This window comes from Mirounga angustirostris, unplaced genomic scaffold, assembly GCF_029215605.1.
Source record: "Mirounga angustirostris isolate CCGP_5_RB_7025 unplaced genomic scaffold, mMirAng1.0.hap1 SCAF_6, whole genome shotgun sequence".
Lineage (NCBI taxonomy): Eukaryota > Metazoa > Chordata > Mammalia > Carnivora > Phocidae > Mirounga > Mirounga angustirostris.
The window spans coordinates 65319828-65339803 of record NW_026991714.1 but is presented as its reverse complement, the minus strand read 5'-3'; the positions used below and the strand labels follow the sequence as shown (position 1 = coordinate 65339803).

General features: G+C 44.0%; 2 protein-coding genes across 3 annotated transcripts in view; one reads left to right on the top strand and one right to left on the bottom strand.

Moving 5' to 3' along the window:
• The window catches only part of LOC123847014 (kinesin-like protein KIF28P), a 70235-nt gene extending 63509 nt beyond the window's left edge, over nt 1-6726 (top strand). The window contains 7 exon segments of the mRNA XM_064595529.1: nt 779-899; nt 901-914; nt 1624-1790; nt 2040-2146; nt 2392-2539; nt 2819-3009; nt 6574-6726. Of these exon segments, the coding sequence (XP_064451599.1) occupies nt 779-899; nt 901-914; nt 1624-1790; nt 2040-2146; nt 2392-2539; nt 2819-3009; nt 6574-6726 (901 nt within the window).
• Nucleotides 6727-9643: 2917 nt separating this feature from the next.
• The window catches only part of SCCPDH (saccharopine dehydrogenase (putative)), a 38233-nt gene continuing 27900 nt past the window's right edge, over nt 9644-19976 (bottom strand). Inside the window, exons 7-12 of one of the 2 annotated variants that reach the window (XM_045877603.3) lie at nt 18937-19054; nt 17327-17446; nt 17178-17234; nt 12450-12561; nt 11174-11255; nt 9644-9900 (exon numbers count right to left, since the gene is read on the bottom strand). In XM_045877603.3, coding sequence (XP_045733559.1) covers nt 9795-9900; nt 11174-11255; nt 12450-12561; nt 17178-17234; nt 17327-17446; nt 18937-19054 — 595 coding nt within the window. In that variant the 3' untranslated portion in view covers nt 9644-9794. The remainder of the gene's footprint in view (nt 9901-11173; nt 11256-12449; nt 12562-17177; nt 17235-17326; nt 17447-18936; nt 19055-19976) is intronic. The other variant, XM_064594440.1, reaches the window with a different exon arrangement.

Below are 19976 nucleotides of genomic sequence, written 5' to 3'. Positions count from 1 at the left end.
TCCTAAGCAAAGAGGCAGGCAGGCAGGGGCTCTGGCCTGGGGGCTCAATCCCCTTGGGTACCCACAGCAACCTTTTTGTCTTTCTGAAGAGGTAACAGGCTCAGGAAGGGGGCAAGAGGACTGCAAGGTCCTATGACCCAGGGACCAAGCTGACCATCAACTCACTGTCTTTGTTGGGACTCGACAAAAGTTTCCGGTCACTGGGCCACCTCGGGCTTCTGGGCTACTGGATGGTTGATCTCTCATGGCAAGTTAGTAAGGCAGCATTTTAGTTTCTAGGCTTTGGTCTTTGTGAACTTGATGGGAGTTGATGTGAGAAACACATCACAGTTGATGTGAGAGACACATCACAGTTGATGTGAGAGACACATTGGAAAGCGGTCCAAATTGGTTTGCAAACTTGTAGGCTTGGAGTTGACTCTGGACTGTGAAGATTTCACCAAGGAAAATGGCACCTTGGGGAGGCCGTGTCTGGGCAGCCAGCTGGCTCTCCCTGGGTAGGAGCCCCTCTCCCCCCTGGGAACCTACCTAGGTCTCCACCACTAGCTCAATTATCGCATGAACCAGTTATATTGCTGTCTCCTCCTCAAGAAGATTGTGAGCTCCTTGAATGTCTCTTGAATGAATGAATTCCACAGCTGGTAACATCCCCTGTCTTTTCTTCAGAGAAGTTGGCCATCTCTTGAGGAGTCTCAATGATCCCCTTTGATGACACAATCCTAACTTGCTTCGGTCCCAGCTAACACCTGTGGTCCATGTTCTCTTTCTCTGTTTGCAGAGCATGTGGTGAGGAGGATGTGGTATTTGACCCTTCAGAGTTGCTGGGCAAGGGGATGGATTTCTAGATTGGCCTCATGCAGTGCCTTGGCATCAAGTGGCTCAAGGAAGGCGCAGAGCGGGGGCATTCAGATGGGGTACCAGCCTGCCCCATGGAGCTGTGTGCATACACCACCCCCCTTGTGGGCCCTGGTGGGAGGGAGTCTTTCCTTAAGTTTCAAAAATGAGTGTATCATGAAATTTTCTTAAGTTTCTCTGCTTGCTCAACCCCAACATGAGTATTTCCCCGTCTGTTTAATGGAAGCCCCCCTTCTTCTAGGTTGCTGGACTGTAAGCCATGTGTGCTGAGAAGAGTGAAGCAGAAGAGATTTTAATTATCTGATAGAATACCCAGTAAAGCTGTATTATCTACATGGAATAGTTTGGGGTTTTTTTGAGTTGGAAACAAAAGGACTATATTACAATATGGTGGAAGCACTAGATAGGCTTAATTAGGCTAAAAAGATTTTAAGCGATAAAGGGAAGGTTTAAAGGACAAAAACCAAACCACCACCTCACATGGAAAATTAACACTTTTTGATTATTGAAGTAGAAAGTATTTATCAAAGTGTTTATCCATTTCCTTCCATTTCATTTTCCTTTTTGTTAGACATGTAATACTCTCCATATAGTGATGCTTCTCACAGTAAGTAGCTGAAACGTTGGGGGTAGCACTCGCGAGAAGCAATTACAGGTCACCCTGTATCGACTGACCAATGCAGGCCATTGTTCTTGGGCTCATCTGATCCTTTTCTTTATAAATGTGTCCCTTCTGGTTTTAAATCGTGTTTTCTGTTCTTTTCTCAGGTACAGAATTTATGATCTTTCAAGCACTTTCTATACCAAGCCTGTATGGAAAATTGTGAATCCCCAAATAGAAGAAACTGTCTAATTTACAGCTTTAAATGCATCTCAGGAGTTTCTGAATTATTTACAAACAAATGCTCTCATTGTTGATTTTAAGGGTCTTCAAGGTACCCTGTTTACTTCCTCTTTGGCATGATGCCTTCTTCCATCAGATATCATGTCAGTGTATCTAGGGCTGCCAAGGGAGGGATGGAGGGACGGAGGGGGTCAGGGTCTTAACAGTCAAGAGTCATCTTCTCCTGGGTCCCTAGGCTCTAGTCCATGGGGGATTATATGGTTTAAATCTCTTCATACGACACTGGGGCCAGACAGCAGAGGTTTCTTTCCTTGATGGTGTCCCCCCACCAACATTGCAGAAGGCTGCGCCCAACTGAGCTGCTCTCAACCGGACCCCATGGTCACAAGTGAAGGCCACATCATGGTGGACACCAAGAAAATTTCCACAGTGATGGATACAGGCCAGGTGTGCACATTTATGTGGCAAATAGACATGGCAGATGATGAAATCCCAGGTGATAGCCGCTTAGGGATCATCAGTGTTCCTTCCACTTGACAAGTGTTTTCTTGATTTACTCCTGTGTTTGAGGGGCTTAAACCCTGCTCACCAACCCCCACCCCCATCTAGTTGTCCCCTGGTAATAAAAACTGCCCGTCCCAAAGGGTACACAAAAAATCCAGCAAAAGGCTAAACGGACATGTTTTTTGTAGACCACCTCAAATCAGACATCAGAACTTTATATGAAGTTGCTCAAGTTAGAACAGGAGATGGAACTGCTCAGAAACATTAACAGAGCCTTGAGAGAGGAAAATGTGCTGCTCAAACACTCACTTGAGAAAGCTGGTTCTGCTCAACAAGGTGAGAGGCAACCCAAGTCTTGGTTGTTTACTTTCTAAACTCCTACATCTGAGAGGTGTGTTTGTATTTCTAAGAAATTTACTTTTTAATGAGTTGGCCTAGATCTTATTTCATTAAAAAATGCAGAATTTTTTTTTTCCTTCTGCCGGGTAAGAGTTCTCTGGAGGAGTCTCCATCAGTGTTTGATAAATGCTGCTGGTGGAATGCCACCAAAGTAAATACCCAGACACTTGGAGGAACAGATGATTAAATAAATATTATCTTTTCCCGCTACCTCAGCACAGAAGCCTTCAGATAGCGGGAAGGTCACTCAGACGCCAGCACAACTCCCCGCAGCCGGAGAGATTCATCACACGTCCGCTCAGCGAGCCAGCTCTGACAGAGAGTTGGCCAAAGCTCTGAAGGTCTTCTACCAAAGCCTGAATGCGGCAAGAGGACAGTTTCTCAGACTGAGACATTATAAACCTCCTGTGAGTAACCAGAATCCTGGGAGCAAAAGCAATCTTTCTCCATTAAATTCAGGCATTTGAGGGAACGGCATTGCTTGAGCTTGGAGAGGGGTGTGTGTGTTTCAGCAAAAGCAGGGTTGGGGGCCTGAACCGTGTGTCCCCTGCTTTCTTGGGCAGCCATCTTTACTCTTGCTTTTTTATTCCAGTGGGACATCTGGCTGCTTCCAGGTATTGGCATTCATTGACTTTGTGATTAACAGAGTATCCCCGAAATGCAAATTGGGTTTATTGTTATAAACCAAATAAGATACTTTAGGAGAAAAATCATGATTACTTCAAGAGATTCAGAAAAAGCATATGATAAAATTCAGCATCTTACCATGATAAAAACTCTTAGCATATTAGGAATAAAATGTGCATTCCTTAATTTGATGAAGGCCATCTTAAACACAGAGCAAGCATGAGGCTGAATGGCGAATCGCTGAATGCTCTCCCTTTTACATCAGGAAGAAGTCCAAGATGCTAGCAAAATTTACTTGTTTCCCACTGTACCTGAGGCTCTAGCCAGTGCCACAAGGCAAGAAATACAAGGTAGAAAGATTGAAAGGGGGAAAAAAAGTCATAGGAACAATAGCACATATTTATACATTATTTACTAAGTGTTTTACAGTTACTACCTCAATTCTACAACAACTTGATGCAGTAGGAACTAGGATTAGCCTTATTTTACAGTTCAGGGGTCTCAGGCACAAGAAGGGTTAAGTAACTTGTGTAAGGATACATGACTAGTTAAGTAGCAGGCCCAACCTCCAAACCCAGCAAGGGGCACTTCACAGTCTATATTCCTTCCTACTACCCCAGGCTGCCTCTGTTTTTATTCCCAGATGATATGTTTATGTAAATTAAAAATCCAGAAGAATCTAGAAATTAACTAATAGAATTGTAAAGTTGCTGGAAAGAAAATCAGTATTTAAAAATTAACTGCATTTGAATATAACAGCATCAACCAGAACTGCCTTGTATAAGAGATGCCATTTATAATTGTGTCAAATATATAAAGTACTCAGGCCTACAACTAACATAAAACTATGTTTAAAAAGCCCATAAAACTATGGACTTCTATGGAGAGCATTTTAAAACTCGCTTGAGAGATGTTAAGGAAGATCTAAATAAAGGACGAAACATGCCACATCTGCATGGTTGGGAAGATTTGCTCTTGCAAATCTGTCACGTCTCCCTGAGATTCCGTATAATCCCAATCAAATGGAATGGGGTCTGACAAGATGATTCTATAATTTAGATGGAATCACAAAAGCAAAGAATGGCCAAGACCAAGACCCCAAAACAGCATGGGAAGATTGGCCACCTAACACCAAGGTCTGTTTTAATGCTACTCTACCAGATGGTAACACATCAGCCCCGATACACATAAAGTAACCAAAGGAAAAGGACAGAGGCCCAGAAATAGATTCACTCAGGACTAGAGACTTGATAGGTGACTGATGAGGAGCCGCAGTGGATGTGGTGAGGATGGATTTTTCAACAAACGGTGCTAGAATACATACACAAAAGGAAAAACGAAACTGGAGTCTCACCTAAGACGATACCCAGAAATCACTTTCAGTTGACAACCAAGGACCCAACCACAGAAGGAAAGAGCCTGGACACACCCATGAGCTCACAGTGGGACAGGACAGGAAAGCAGCCGCTGTCAAGAAAAACACTGATGGACGCACCTACATTAAAATGGTAAACTTTGACCCAGATACCCAAATAAAGCCAAAAGAAGTTCGGAAGGGTTATTTACAACACATTTAACATATAGCAAACTAATATCCAAAGTAGGGAACTACACAAATCAAAAAGAGAAACAGCCCAGCGGAAACAAGAATTTAAAAAAAAAGGGATCAAAAAACCGAAACAGGAATTTCACAAAAGAAACAAAAAAACCTATAAATATACGGAAAAGTGCTTAACATCATTAGAAGTTTGGAAAACACTACCTGAAACCACAATGAAACAGTACCATAAACCCAACCATACTGGCAAAATTTAGAAGTCTCAAAATCTCGAGTTGTGGCGATGGTCTGGAAAGAATGGAAATTGGAACAACCACTTAAAACACTTTTTTGTCATTTACCCTATAAAAGTTGAAGCTGCACCTACCCCAGAAGCCTGCCACTCTCCTCCAGAGTCTGCTGGTCCTGCAGAGGATTCAGCCCCAGTGCCCTGAAGCAGAGGTTCTCAAAGTGTGGTCCCCGGCCAACAGCTCCCAAACCATCGGGGTCTCAGAAATACAAACCCAGGGCCCCTGCCAGCCCTCCTAAGCCACACCCCTGATGTGCAGCCCCGGAGTCCGTGCTTTCACCAGCCCTCCAGGTGACTCTGCCTTAAACTGAAGTTTGAGAACCATCTCGCGAGGCATTCAATGTATGGAATGAATTCATTTCTCTCTTTTGCGTCCAGAATGGTACTCGTTATGCACCATTCTTGAGAGAATTGAGAAAACAGTCACGCAGATCATTTCCTGGTCTGTGGTTCAATGAGGAACCGGCTGAAAAACTCTGCAGACACCCACACCTATGCGCACTGGCTGTTCTTACCACCACCCCCAAAGTAGCCCCAAACTGGAAACGTCCCAATGCACACCCAGCGAAGACAGGTAAAGTACCGCACCCTCCATACCACGGAACTCCATCCTGCTGTGAAAGCAAACATACAACACAGGGAGTCTCAGCCCCGACCATGCTGACCTGCAAGTCACGAAAGGTATCACCCAATAGGATTCCATAAATGATCAAGAAACAGGCAAAATAGACTGTTTAAGGGTGCACTGCGGGTAGCGAGTCAGGCTAGCAGTTGTGCCTGGGGGGAGAGTAGGGGGTGCGACCAGGAGGGGCTTGAGGGGCAGAGCTCTTTCTGGAGTAGGTGAATTCACTCTAACACATTACAGGTACTTGTTTGTGTGTTTATCTCACAATAAAAAGAAAGAAAAGCTTTTAGGTGAAAAGCTAAAAATAAGCCACTGCCTGTTTGTATTATTTCTCATCAAATAGTATTCAGAATATATAAACAAATACCTTTAAGAGAATGAGGTGGTCAGAAAACACATTGGAGAAAATGGCTAAGGTACCTGAGCATCCATTTCATGAGTGATCCAGGAGACAGAAACCAAAAGGCCCCGCGGGGATGGGCTGGGCGCCCGCTGCCCCCTCCCATCTCAGCACTGCCACCCTCCAGCCCGCCCGCACCCCGGCAGCCTCTTCTCGGGCACCTGCTTCCCTGGGCGGGGGGACATAGCAGCCCACCCTCCCCCACCCACGGGAGAACCCCCAGCCCCACAGCGTCCTTGGCAGACCTCAGAACTTCTCCAATATTGGAGGAATGTTGATGATTCCAACCTGAGAAACTTTCATCAGCTCCACATGTCTCCCTATTAGCAGCATCTTCTAGAGGCTGAGTGACTCACCACCTCCACCAGCAGCTCTCAGCCGCAGCGCCGGGAGAACTTCCTGGGCACCCCACTCACGCCCGCACACGTTTTCACTCTAATCACGTGAGGCGACTGTCCTTTTTCATTTTCAGGAAGACGATGGATTGCTTCGACCGTTTGTACACCAACAGTCACGGAGGTTAAAGGACTTTGGGGAGCTGCTCGAATCCAGCTTGTGGAGACTGAAAAGCGATGTTGCTCGTATAGTGAAAGAAAAGAGAGCGTGCTCGCTGCATCCTGGATAGTGTGGGCTCGCCGACCGAAAACACCTGAGCTGTGGGAGAAGCTGGCTTGTGCAGCCCCCGAGCTTGATGAACTTGGCTCTCAGCTGAGCTGTGCACTCAACGTACCCAACCCATTTCTCGTACTGTTTCTGTCCTTGAGTTTGATTTCAAAACATGTAAAAATGAATCCACATCCAGGGTGAAGATGAGCTGGGACTGGACTGTCTCGGGCTAAATCCTGTTTAATCGGTCACTTCCCAACTGCAGTTTGAGGGAAGTGCCTTCCCCTCACAACTAAGCCTCTGGTTCCTTATTATAAGGGAATGACAACAGTACTAATTGCAGACGGTTAACGAACATAAAGAAATACAGGGGCGCCTGGGTGGCTCAGTTGGTTAAGCGTCTGCCTTCGGCTCAGGTCATGATCTCGGGGTCCTGGGATCAAGCCCCACATCGGGCTCCCTGCTCAGGGGAGGCCTGCTTCTTCCTCTCCCTCTGCCCTTCCCCTGCTCATGCTCTCTCACTCTGACTTGCTCTCTCTCAAATAAATAAAATCTTTTAAAAGTTCATAAAGGAATATAAAGCACTTAGAACAGTGCCTGGCACACTGAAGCAATTGAGAAGCATCGGTATCTTTACAGTAAACAGTCTGAAAGTTCAAATAAAGCTGTTTTGATACATTTCTTGCTGTCAGACCTGGAAACAAATGGTTATTTCAAGCCTCTCATTTTGTATCCTTGCTCGGGACAGAGTTGATATGAGTTGATATTCTGTCTCCGCGAGTTTATCTGCAAACTGTCCCGCGCACCGCACCGGTCTGCTGGTGTCAGTCAGGCCCAGGTGATCTTGGTTCCACACACAGCTCCCTGCCCGGGCTCCGCGGGGCCAACGAGCACCGAGCACCAGGCGCTCTGGGAAAGGCTGCAGAGAGCCCCTGATAGGGACGGCAGGAGTACTAATACCGAGGTTCCGCGAGCACAACATGGCAGCTCACATGTCCTTTGTTACAGTCCCATGAGTATGGCACAGTTACCTCCATGTTGAGGCTTTAAAGGATAAATGAACAAGGCCTGCCCTGGCCTCTGTGAGTGAGCGGTGGGCTGACTCAGGGGATGGTGTTCCTGCGGCAGAACTGCCCTGGGGGGCGGGGGGTGTGTGGCGCTGGGCTGATTTGCATAAGAACCAGGAAGGAGGAAACAGAGACAACAAGCCCAGTCCTTGCTCCCTAAAGAGTAAAGTTAGGGAGATCAAACAGGACACGGAAACTCCACTGGCAGGACGGGCTAGCGAGTCTCCCTAGGAAGGCGGGGAATCTGGTGATTTCTGCTAAATAACAGGTCCCAAGGGCTTATCAGGGAGGCTTGGGTTTTCCCTGCAGCTCAGGCTCGGGACTAGGACACACATCAGCTAAAAAATAACCTGAAAGCTTGCAGCCCAAGTGTGGAGCTCCGCATGGGGACGGTGGGGGTCCGGGATCTGCCAAGCCTCACGGAGTCCCTGAGAGCCTGTCAGTGAGGCAGACCAGCAGTGAGGCCCCAGGAAGCAGGAAAGGCTTCTACCCCTTGGACTGAGCTTCGAAGTTCTCTAATAATTTGCAGAAATAACTGCAGAAGGAATGTACTTCCAACTGGAGGAGACTTGGGGGGTTACAACGAAAATCTGGAGGAGACACACTTGTACACAGGTTGTATACACATCAGTGTCCACTTTATAGAGCCGGACACGGCAGACATCACCAAGCTGCAAAGAACACTGACACAGCATGCAGCTTCACCCAAGTGGCTCCCAAATGCACATCTAAACCACTGACTCCTGCAGGCCACGGGGGCCCACTGGGGAGCCCACTGTTGCATTAGGATTCTGCCATGTGGCTAGTCGTGAGATCTGCTGCTCCCGTACACCTTCCTGATTTTAAAGAGGATAAGAACTTTTCTAAGGGCCCACCAATGAGGGCACAGCTGAGCCTAGTTCCCAACCAGGCCGGGCAGAGGATGGACGAGACCCCAACACCACCACCACCATGAACCTCCCTCTTCAAGTTAGATCCCCCCTCAGTACAGGCAGCACAGAAGGGTCCCTCCACACGAATAAGGTTTCTATCTACGTCACGCTTCTCATTGAAGAGTAGAAATTTCATAAAGGCAGTGGCCAACCTCTTTATGTAATGAATGGCACAGAAGACTATGTATGTGTTTATCATATGCTTATTACAAAAGGAAAAGTCCTTTGCCTTATTTTAGGGCTTCAGTGGAAAACCTAGTTTTCTAGGAAAACCTAGTTAAAATACAAAAAATTTGTGTTTGGGGGGACCTGTTTGGGACCTGTTATTTAGCAGAAATCACCAGACTGTTTTCTAGGAAAACCTAGTTAAAATACAAAAAGTAAATTAGAGAAAAATTCTGGTCAGGCAGTGAAAATCAATAGAAACTGGCCAGCTAGATCTTTAAAACCAATCTCAAGTACAGAACCAGAGAAAAGAAATGACAGGCCCAATTCTAGCAATACCCGGGCCAGACTCCAACTCAAATACCTATGCAGGTCCAAACACAAAACCACTGTTCAAGTGACAACCCTTTATTATTCAACTTAGGTAATAGTCAAAAAATCAGTGTCTATGGGTGAAAAACTAGGCTAAAATAGCAAAAAAATGCAGTTTCATTTGGCAAAGTCCCGAAGAGTATGTAGAGAAACTTAGAAGGTGAGGTCCCGTTCAACACCATGGCAAAAGGAGAGTGGCGGTTACCGCCTCCCAAGACCACCAGCCTGAGCACCTCATCTGGGGCCTGTCAGCAGCACAGAGGGAGACCCCCACCCCAGCCTCTGATCTGCCAGCTCATGTTTAAAAATTGACCATGAATTCTTCAGTGAAAAAGTCAAAGATTAGTTCTCTCTCACGAGCAATAAAATCACGAAATCAGCTAAGATTTGAAATTTAGGGTAAGCTAGTACAATTTCCTGCTTTTAATGTGTACATATTTTATATTTGACAATCTTTAACATATAGTCAGGATATAGAAGAATTTAAAATTTTAAATTTAAAAAAGCCGTTAATTCATGCATTTTATGCCTTCAGGTAATTCTTCAACTGTTTAGACTTCAGAGCTGCTAATGACACTAAATTCAATGCCGCGTTGGTTGAGTCTGTCAATCAACTTTGTTCTGGAGAAGGCTGCTCCAGGGGTGAAGACCCCGCCCCTGTAAGACGAGAACAAGGTCAAACCGTGCACAAAGCAAGCTCCAGCCCTCTCCTCTGGGAGTGTGATTCGCTGGAGGACTAGCCATCAAGCCATGCAGAGAACTCATGAAAACTTTCATTCCATCATGGACTACTTTGGGTTCCTTTCTTAAAATAAGCTAAATGAGCAAAGGAGCTATAAGCCAGGAAGAAACTAGCACCCAGCAAACCCATCTAGAAGGGCTCAGCTCCCAGGGAGATTGTCTCCGTGGACTGCTGAGTGTTCGACTGAGGGTCATCAACCTAAGGGGCTGCTGCTGTTGGTAGAGACAGTCCTCAGACTCAGGAGAACAAAAAAGGACCTGAGTGAAATAAATTTAGGCAAAAAATTATATGAAAGCATAAATAAGACAAAGTGGATGAAAAAGAAGTTTCTTTAAATCTACTGACTAACATTTATAAAATGCTAAGTATTTTCAAAGGGTATACAGTTGACTCGAACAATATGGGTTTGAACTGCATGGGTCCACTTATATGTGATTTTTTTACAGTACTATAAATGTATTTTCTCTTATGATTTAACATTTTCTTTTCTTTAGCTTACTTTATTATAAGAATACAGTATATAATATATATGTCAACAGTAAGCTATTATTTAAATGTGGGGGGAGTTAAACATTACACATGGGTTTTCGACTACGCAGGGGGTCAACTGTAGAATTATTTGGAAAAATTTAATTAGGTTTCACTTTATACCATTTTTATGTTTGTTACTTAATATTGTTTCAGGTCATGTCTATATTTATTTGTTTCTAAGCCTGCAGGCCTAGGACTCATCTGTAAAGTTGGCCTATTTTTACAGTAACAGCTAAATGCTCCAGTAACTGAGTCCACTTGATAATCCTCTAGCTGAGATGCCATGCATCAGTTCACACTTGGTATCACAGCTTCCCACTGCTGGCTGGGTGTCATCATTACTGACTAGAGGCTCCTGATAATACTATTTAACAACAGGGACCTTTTCTGAGTAGCTGACTCCGGCCCTGCACTACTTTTACAAGGAACGAAAGTCAGCCTACATAACGCTCAAACTTCTCTGTCTCTTATTTATCTGTGCATTGTTCTCAGAGGCCAGTAAGAAACTGCCCTCCTCACAATTTTAATTTACCTTTATCTTTGGATCAGAGGTACTGTAATTGCTTATGTGCAGACCCAATGTCTGAAAACTGAATCAAAATAAGCTAAAATATAGATGAAAACGACATCTTCGAATTAGAAGAAAACCAGACTCACGTCTTCGGAAGATCAGAGATATCATTTAGAAGAGTCATGGCTGCCTGGACCATGGCTATGGAGGTGGCCACATAGCCAGCCTCTGTAGAAGATAGGTGATCAAAGAAAACTATTAATGAAGTGTGCATTTGACAACACCCAAAAACCAAATGGTCGGTTTGATATCTAACTCTAGGTATATAGAATTTTCTCAATAAATACTCTGTTCACTTAAAACTAATAATATTCATATAGTACTTACTAAGTTAGGATCTGTTAGTGTTTTAATTTTATTAACCTCATTTAATTCTCCCAGCAATGACATGAAGTTAGTCCTATTTTTTAATCCCCATTTTACAGGGGAGGACACTGAGGCACAGACTCGAAGTCAGGCAGTGGCTGAGCTGGGAGCACACGGAGCTGCCGCGGGTCCATGGCTTGTGCCCTCTGCACTGCCCCTGGGCAACAACTGAAGCCAATGATCCTCATTTCTTGTTTCTCTATTCACACACCAGTCTCCACTTAAAAAAAAAATTCAATTTCTTTAAGAAAAACAACTGAGTAACTTTAAAAGTCTAATTTTAAGAAGTAGCTTTAAAAGAAGTCTATATGCAAGTGGAACTTCAGTGTTTACAATTCTGTCAAATAATAAAAATATGGTGAATTTATCTTAAAAAGCCTGGTGGGAATCTGAAAAGAAGGCAAGATACAAAGATATCTTTGCCATCTGGCTTGACTGAAACTGCAAAACAAGATCCCCTCTGATCTATCAGAGGTGATGGTAATTAAACTGGTAATTATACTAGAATTCACAAGTAGGACTGTCTCTGTAGAGTTCTGTAAAATTTATACCAAAAGTTCTTGAACTTTTTTGGGTGACAGATCCTTTCAACCACCTATCAAAACTCCTTTACCCTCTCCAGAAAAATGCACATAGGCACACACATTTTACAAACAATGTCAGCATGTTCACTTGGCCCACAGCTTTGTTATAACTTCACTGCTTTAAAGTGACCCTTGAGTATGAGAATGTCAACCAGCCCCTTTTCTTATTAATATTAAAATATGCTACTCAGAATTACTAAATCATCCTAAAAAACAAAACCAGGGCGATGGATGTAATAATAAAATTAGATTATAACAATTTCAATCCTTCCTTTAACAGAATATATTATTAAATAATTTGTGCAAGTTTATTTCTAAAACAATGAAGCTTTAGAAAAAAACCTCGCAATACTGCTTTATACCTTAAGACAATGAAAAACTCCCCAGCAATCTTAAGTCATATGTGAAATACCTGGTCCTTTCACCTGAGTACAAATTCTCATGTTCGGTTTGTTCTTCTCAGGACTAAAGCCTTGGCTGTATCCTTGACCAAAGAATGTCAAAGTAAATGATGAGGCATCAATCTGAGAAGAAAGCAAAGGCCTTATTTAATAAATATGTCATTTCCTCCCTGAACATGGTAAAACCTACTACTCTACTTAATATGAGACATTTTCAAATAGATGAAAACACCACTATTCTGCCAGAACACCCTATCATCCTTTAAGCATGGGGCAAAAATCAATTCTTGGAAGATGCAAGTTTTGATGCCTGGTTGGTGCTGGGGGAGGGAGGTGGTGACGAAGAGGGGTGCAAGACAGACGGTCCTTAGCCGTGAAAACAGCAGTTCCAGAGGAAAAGCTAGGATGGTGGTGGTGGTAGATTGTGGTAATCAGGTATCTGAGGATACAAGACCAAACTAGCCAACAAGAAATGGAAACACAGGCCAGACAGAATTGCTCCATTGGAGATATAAAAACCTGATTCAAAACATTCAATTCTAGAAGACTTATCCGAGCATCTTTCACAATCACTAAATTCAGAAATAAGATAATGAAGAATTCAGTTGTGGTAAAAAAAATTGTTAATGAGACCACTAAAATACGGTTCCTGTTTTTCTGGAGCTGACAGCTTAGTGGGGGATACAAATATGTATGTGTGTAAATATACACATGTAGATCTAATAACAATGTGAGACATGAATTAAAAGATGCCAGACTAGTTCAAAGGAGGGTATTATTAAATCTGTTCGGTAGGATGGGGCAGGGTTTTGAAATGTGTACACACACACACACACACACTCTAAGTGTACTACACAGAAAAGTGGGGTGGGCACCAGAAAGGAGACACCATCATGGAAAGGCAAGAAGGGATGCAATATCACAGTGGACCAGGGAACAGGGTGGTACTTGCGTATTAAAGGTGCAGACAAGGTCAGACGCACTTGTCCCCACCCTGCCTGCCTGGGGCACATGGGCTAGCTGAGCATAACCCTCTCAGGCTGGGCACATATTCAGCTTTAGAACAAATGTCTTTTTTTTTTTTTTTAAGATTTTATTTATTTGAGCGAGAGAGTGAGTGAGAGAGAGAGAGAACGTGCACAAGCTGTGGCAGAGGGAGAGAGAGAGAAGCAGGTTTCCCACCAAGCAGGGAGCCCGATGCGGGACTCAATCCCAGGACCCTGGAATCATGACCTGAGCTGCAGGCAGACGCTTCACCGACTGACCCACCCAGGCGCCCCTAGAAAAATTTTCAACATGATCTCCAGGCTGCTACTACCAACTAATCAGAGTTGGCATGAAAACTGAAACCTATCTGCCACCCAGGACTAGATCATGAAGGACCTCGCTCCTCTGGAGATAGACTTCCAGCCAGTGGGACTCTCGGGGTGTGAATCAAAATCACCCAAACCAGACTTGGAGCTTGCCCACCTCCACAACAGGGATCACAGCGTTGGCAACACATTAACACAACTGGTTTGTAAAGAAAGCCCAATATTCAGGCCACATTCCAGACCAATCACACTTGAATCTCTGGTCATCAGTTTTAGGCTCTTGTCAAAGTTGAGAACCACAGCTCTGTACTTCCAGGCCCTACTCCACACCTACTGCATCAGAATGTCCAGACTCAGGGTCGGGACGTGTATATGGAAAAGCTTCCTGGGGCATTCTGATACACAAACTCCCAGGTAAGAATCACTGCCCATGCAGTACGTCAGGGAACCAGGTTATGAAGATGACGACCAGGTCAGATCTGTCTTCCATCTTGGACAGCGGTGGGAAGAAATATTTGCAAATTACATACCTGATAAGGGATTAATATCCATTTACAGAGAACCCCTAAAACTCAACAAGAAAAACACAAACCACCAATTCAAAAATGGGCAAAGGACTTGAATAGACATTCTCCAAATAAGACCTACAAATGGTCAATAAGCACATGAAAAGATGCTCCACACCACGAATCACTGAGAAGTACAGATCAAAACACAAGGAGATATCACTTCACACCTGTGAGAAGAACTACTATAAAAAATAACAGGGTGCAGCTGGCTGGCTCCATTGGTGGAGCATGTGACTCTTGATCTCAGGGTCATGGATTTGAGCCCCACCCTGGGTATAGAGATTACTAAAAAATAAACCTTAAAAAAGGCCTGGGAAACAAGTGTTGGCAAGGACATGGAGCAATGAGCACACTCGTGCACTGCTGGTGGGAAAATAACATGGTGGGGAGCCGTGGAAGAGTCTGGTGGCTCCTCAAAAAATTACAAATAGAATTCCCATAGGATCCAGCAATTGCACTTCAGGATATTTATCCCAAAGAATTCAAAGGAGGATCCTGAAGATGTATTTGCACCCATGTTCACAGCAGCACTATTCAAAATAGCTGAAAGGTGGAAGTAACCCAAGGATGGATGGATGGATGGATGGAGATGGGGGATGTATGAATGAGGGGGTTGTGTGCGTGTGTGTGTGTCTGCGGGTGTCTGTGCATGTGTGGTGTGTGTGTATAAGTGTGTGAAAAGGAACTACTATTCAGCCTTAAAAAGGCATGAAGTCTGACACCTGCTACAACACGGAGGAACCTTGAAGACAAAGTGCTCAGTGACATAAGCCAGTCACAGAAGGACAAATACTGCCTGACCACTTGTATGAGGCACCCAGAGTGGACACATTCATAGAGACAGAGAGAACGATGGTGGCCAGGGGCAGGGGGAAGAGGGGAAAGGCGAGTTATTGTTTAATGGGGACAGAGTTTCAGTTTTGTGAAAGGAAAAAGACCTGGAGGTGGATGGTGGGGATAGTTGCACAAATGTGCTGCAGACCAACGTGAATTTGTATAAAACGAATGTTTTGAGTAACAATATGGTATTGATACCACCGAACACTTAAAAATGGTTAAGATGGTACATTTTATGTTATGTGCACAATTTCGGGAAGAGAGGGAAAAGAAAAGGAGAGCGGGGCAAGAGCCTTGGCTAAGGTGGGTATGATGGGTTTGGAGAAAAATCTAGAATGATGCCTACGTTCATGACTGGGCAGATGACAATGCCACCAACTGAGATGGAAAACAAAGGAAGAGGAGTGTTTGAGGGAAAGAAGTTCAGATCATGACGTGTGCAATTTCAAGTACCCAAGGGACATCCAGGTCAAGATGTCCAGGAAAACAGGACAGGTAATCAGCAGATCTAAGCAGGTCTGCTGAGAACACTGCCGAGATCGCTTGGGGACAGTGGGAGGGAAGCGGACCCTCAGAAGTGCAGGGACGGCAGAGGAAGAGAGTGGACACTTGGAAGAGCGTTGGTCTCAGAAGCCAAGGGAGCGAGTATTTCAAGAAGGACAATAATGTCAGAGGGCGCCTGGGTGGCTCAGTTGGTTAAGCGACTGCCTTCGGCTCACGTCATGATCCTGGAGTCCCAGGATCGAGTCCCACATCGGGCTCCCTGCTCAGCAGGGAGTCTGCTCCTCCCTCTGACCCTCCTCCCTCTCGTGCTCTCATTCTCTCTCTTGCAAATAAAAAAAAAAAAATTAAAAAAAAAAAGGACAGTAATGTCAGAGATAACAGACTGAATAGGGACTCACAGCATTCAAAGCACTTAGCAGTATTAAGACCAACGTCAACTCTAGTGAGGGGAAGACAGGGTGAAGGAGGGTCGAGGACTCCTCTCTGGGTTGGCATGTGCACAGGATGAGGAAAGGCAGGAGGAGAATGGCAGGAGAGACCACAAGGAAGTCCGCAGTAAAGGTTAAGGCTCAGGCCGGTGTGGTTCTTGGGTCCACCGCATTCTAGCCACATGAACTTGGGCAGGTAACACCTGCTCTGATGACCTCCTCAGCTGGAAAAAGTGGCTAATACCTTTACCTACATGATCACGGGAGGACTAAATGTGACGTAAAGCACTTAGCTCTGCGCCTGCCACACAAGAAGTGCTTGATTTTTAAAGAGCACAGGTGGCGGGATTTGTCTTGTACAGAATCCTTCCCTGAGAAGCGGAGAAGGTGGAGATGAGAGCAGTTGGACAGCAGGACTCCGCGGGGTGCACAACCCACGTTCTCAACTCCCATCAGTGAAGCAGGAGTTGAAACTGCAGGGGGGTGGGTTTAGATCGTGAGGAAAGCCCGTGAGAGGAGATGGACAGATGGGTACATTAAAAGCAATAGGATCAGCAAATGCTGCTCAAGTTCCAGCGAGAGGGGAAGCTCATGGTTGGTGGGGGGGCCTCATGCAAGCGGGCGGAGCTCCTGACCCGGGCCTGGGCCTGACTCGGGGTCTGTGAACCACCACATGGCAGGAAGGAGGCGCCAGCATGTGTGGAAGGGGAGGGGAAGCGCTGGGAAGGAGGGGGTACAGAGGAGAAAAATGAAGACTAAATGTTTCTGAGATCTCTATGAAGTAAGGAGAATAAAACTTCAGAGCCAGATGACTGGGCCCTCTCCCCAGCTATTTACTCGCTGTAGGACCCTGGGCAAGTTACTTAGCCTCTGTGCCTCAGGCTCCTCACTGGTCAAGTGGAGAGAATACCAAGTTAAGGGTGTTGGGAAAAGACAGAGTCACCTAATTTACATAAAGAACATAAAAGCCCATCTGAAACATAGTAAGTGCTCCATCAAGTTTTACCTGTTCTAGTAAATGCACTGAGGAAAAGTAAAAACAAAATAAAGAAAATTATTTAAGAGCTGTATACTAAAGAAAGGGTTACCTGTTTCTGTGTTGGACCTTGTTTTGAAAAATAACCAAAGGAGAAGAGCCATGGGAACTAAAGGAAAAAATAAAAAAAACCTCAGTGATATTTTTAAAAACTCATGGAAAATACTTCTAAAGACCTAATTTCATAAAAATACCACTTACTTTTATGAGAAGCTGCCTTCCAATGCCAAACTTCACAAAGAATAAAAAGAAAAGTCCCGCAAACATCAGCTTAATAACAGAGGTGATGCCTCCCACCGTCATATAAGCGGCGTACTGGACCTAGATGAGGACGTAAAGTCAGAATGTTACTCCCTACTTCTGTAGACTACGTAATACAAGAATGTTAGCTATTTAGAACTTCCTCTGTGGTCATAAACAGTGCGCAAAAGCAGTTTCCACTTTATGAACGTGTTATGTTCTAAAAGTTTGTTCAGAAACCAGGCATTGGGAGCCTGTTTTTTTAAAGAAATTGTTGCAAATGGTAATTAGCTTCCTTGAGCTGAACACAAAAGTCCCCATGATCCATACATAAAAAGCCCACAAGAATGTACCTAAATTTAGTAACTACACATTGTAAGATACAGATTATACTTACAACCTCTTCTATGAGAAAATGATCTTTTAAATTGAGATACAGTTTCCTCTTTTTCCCCCCTGTGGCATGCTTTAGCTCTGGTCCTGCTTTCTTTCTTTTTCTTTCTTTCATTTTTTAAATTTAAATTCAATATATTAACATATAATGTATTATTAGTTTCAGAAGTAGAGGTCAGTGATTCATCATCTTATATAATACCCAGGGCTCATATAACACATACCCTCGTTAATGTCCATCACCCAGTTACCGTATCCCCCCACCCCTCCAGCAACCCTCAGTTTGTTTCCTATGATTAAGAGTCTCTTGTGGTTTATCTCCCTCTCTGATTTTGCCTTGTTTTAATTTTTCCTCTCTTCCCCTATGATCCTCTGTTTTGTTTCCACAAATGAATGAGATCATATGATAGCTGTCTTTCTCTGAATGATTTATTTCACTCAGCATAATACCCTCTAGTTTCATCCACATTGTTGCAAATGGCAAGATTTCATTCTTTTTAATGGCTGTGTAATACTCCACTGTATATATTTACCACATCTTCTTTAACCATTCATCTGTTGATGGACATCTAGGCTCTTTCCATAGTTTGGCTATTGTGGACATTGCTGCTGTAAACAGTGGGGTGCAGGTGCCCCTTCGGATCATTATATTTGTATCTTTGCGGTAAATACCTAGTAGTGCAATTGCTGGGTCGTAGGGTAGCTCTATTTTCAACTTTTTGAGGAATACAGTTTCCTCTTCAAGTCTCAGAAGTGGGAGCAGTTATTTCCCACACCAAAAGGAATAAGATGTTACTCCAGAGATCGGAGGTCGCAAGGAGAGGCAAACCCAGACATCTCACAAGCAACAGAGTACCCTAGCAGCTAAAGCGTGCAGTAGGGGTTGCTGGGTGTTTATGACACCAGCATTCCCTGGACTAAATTTGCTTCTGTTCTGTTTCATTAACAAGGTATGCAGCTGGCCAGATGTGAATTATGGGGGAGGCTATCTCTAGCCCCATAAAATGCAAAATGCTTTATGCTACTGATTCTTACCCTTCCAGAAACTGAACCCTGCATTATTTAGCCTGCTTTTTTTTTTTTTTTGCTTTGTAAACATAAAAACCCTACATTAAACAGGTATGGGAACGATAATGAACAGTATACTCTTCATTAAAAATTAAATAGCATGCACTTACAGGTGATTGCTCTAAATTCTCGAGCAAGTAACGCTGAGTCCGCCTCACAACAGACACATCTGATCCCAAGAAAGGAATAGAATAGCTGTTCAGTTCTCTGCAGTAAGAAATCGGCCACCTGCAAGACAGACCCACAGACCCAAGAATATGCTGCATTTTCTCCACTTAGTTAACTCGGCAAAGTTCTGAATAAAAAATGTAATTTTCTTGAGGCAGTAATGACAACAAAGATGGCAGATCTGCTCTCAGTTAAAATTCATCTATCTGTCCTGTGTTCTCCACACCTACCTAAACAAGTGACGACTGGGAGAGCAGTATTCTTCACGCCAAGGGCACTTAACACATATGTTCTACCCCCTCCATCTCCCTAGACAGTACACTCATTTCAACAGCCAAGCCCTAGTATGAGTTTAGAGTTCTCACATAAAAAAAGTTTTCACATAAAAGTGCTATTAATAGGGGCGCCTGGGTGGCTCAATCGTCTGCCTTCAGCTCACGTCATGATCCCAGAGTCCTGGGATCGAGCCCCGCATCAGGATCCCTGCTCAGCAGCAAGTCGGCTTCTCTCTACTTCTGTACCTCCCACTCCCCTGCTTGTGTTCCCTCTCTTGCTGTGTCCCTCTCTGTCAAATAAATAAATAAAATCTTAAAAAAAAAAGTACTAATTATAGATAATCTACATAAGATCACCACACTTATTAAAATGGTCGTTTTACTGCACAAAACTTAACTGATGTTTGATTTTGATAATGATAGTAAAAAGGCAAAAAATTCATTTTCTCCCAGAGTCCAAATATGTTATTATATATGAAGTACTTAAGCTTAAGATAATATATTAATTATATTTTATTTAGCTAGGAAGACAACCCTGAATTCACTACAAAACAGTCTCAGGCTTTTCTAAGTCGCATACTTTATAAACCACATCACCAGCAATATACTTAGACTTGATATACTAAAGAATAGATTTTGAGGCACCTGGGTGGCTCAGTTGGTTGGGCATCTACCTTCAGCTCAGGTCATCATCTCGGGTCCTGGGA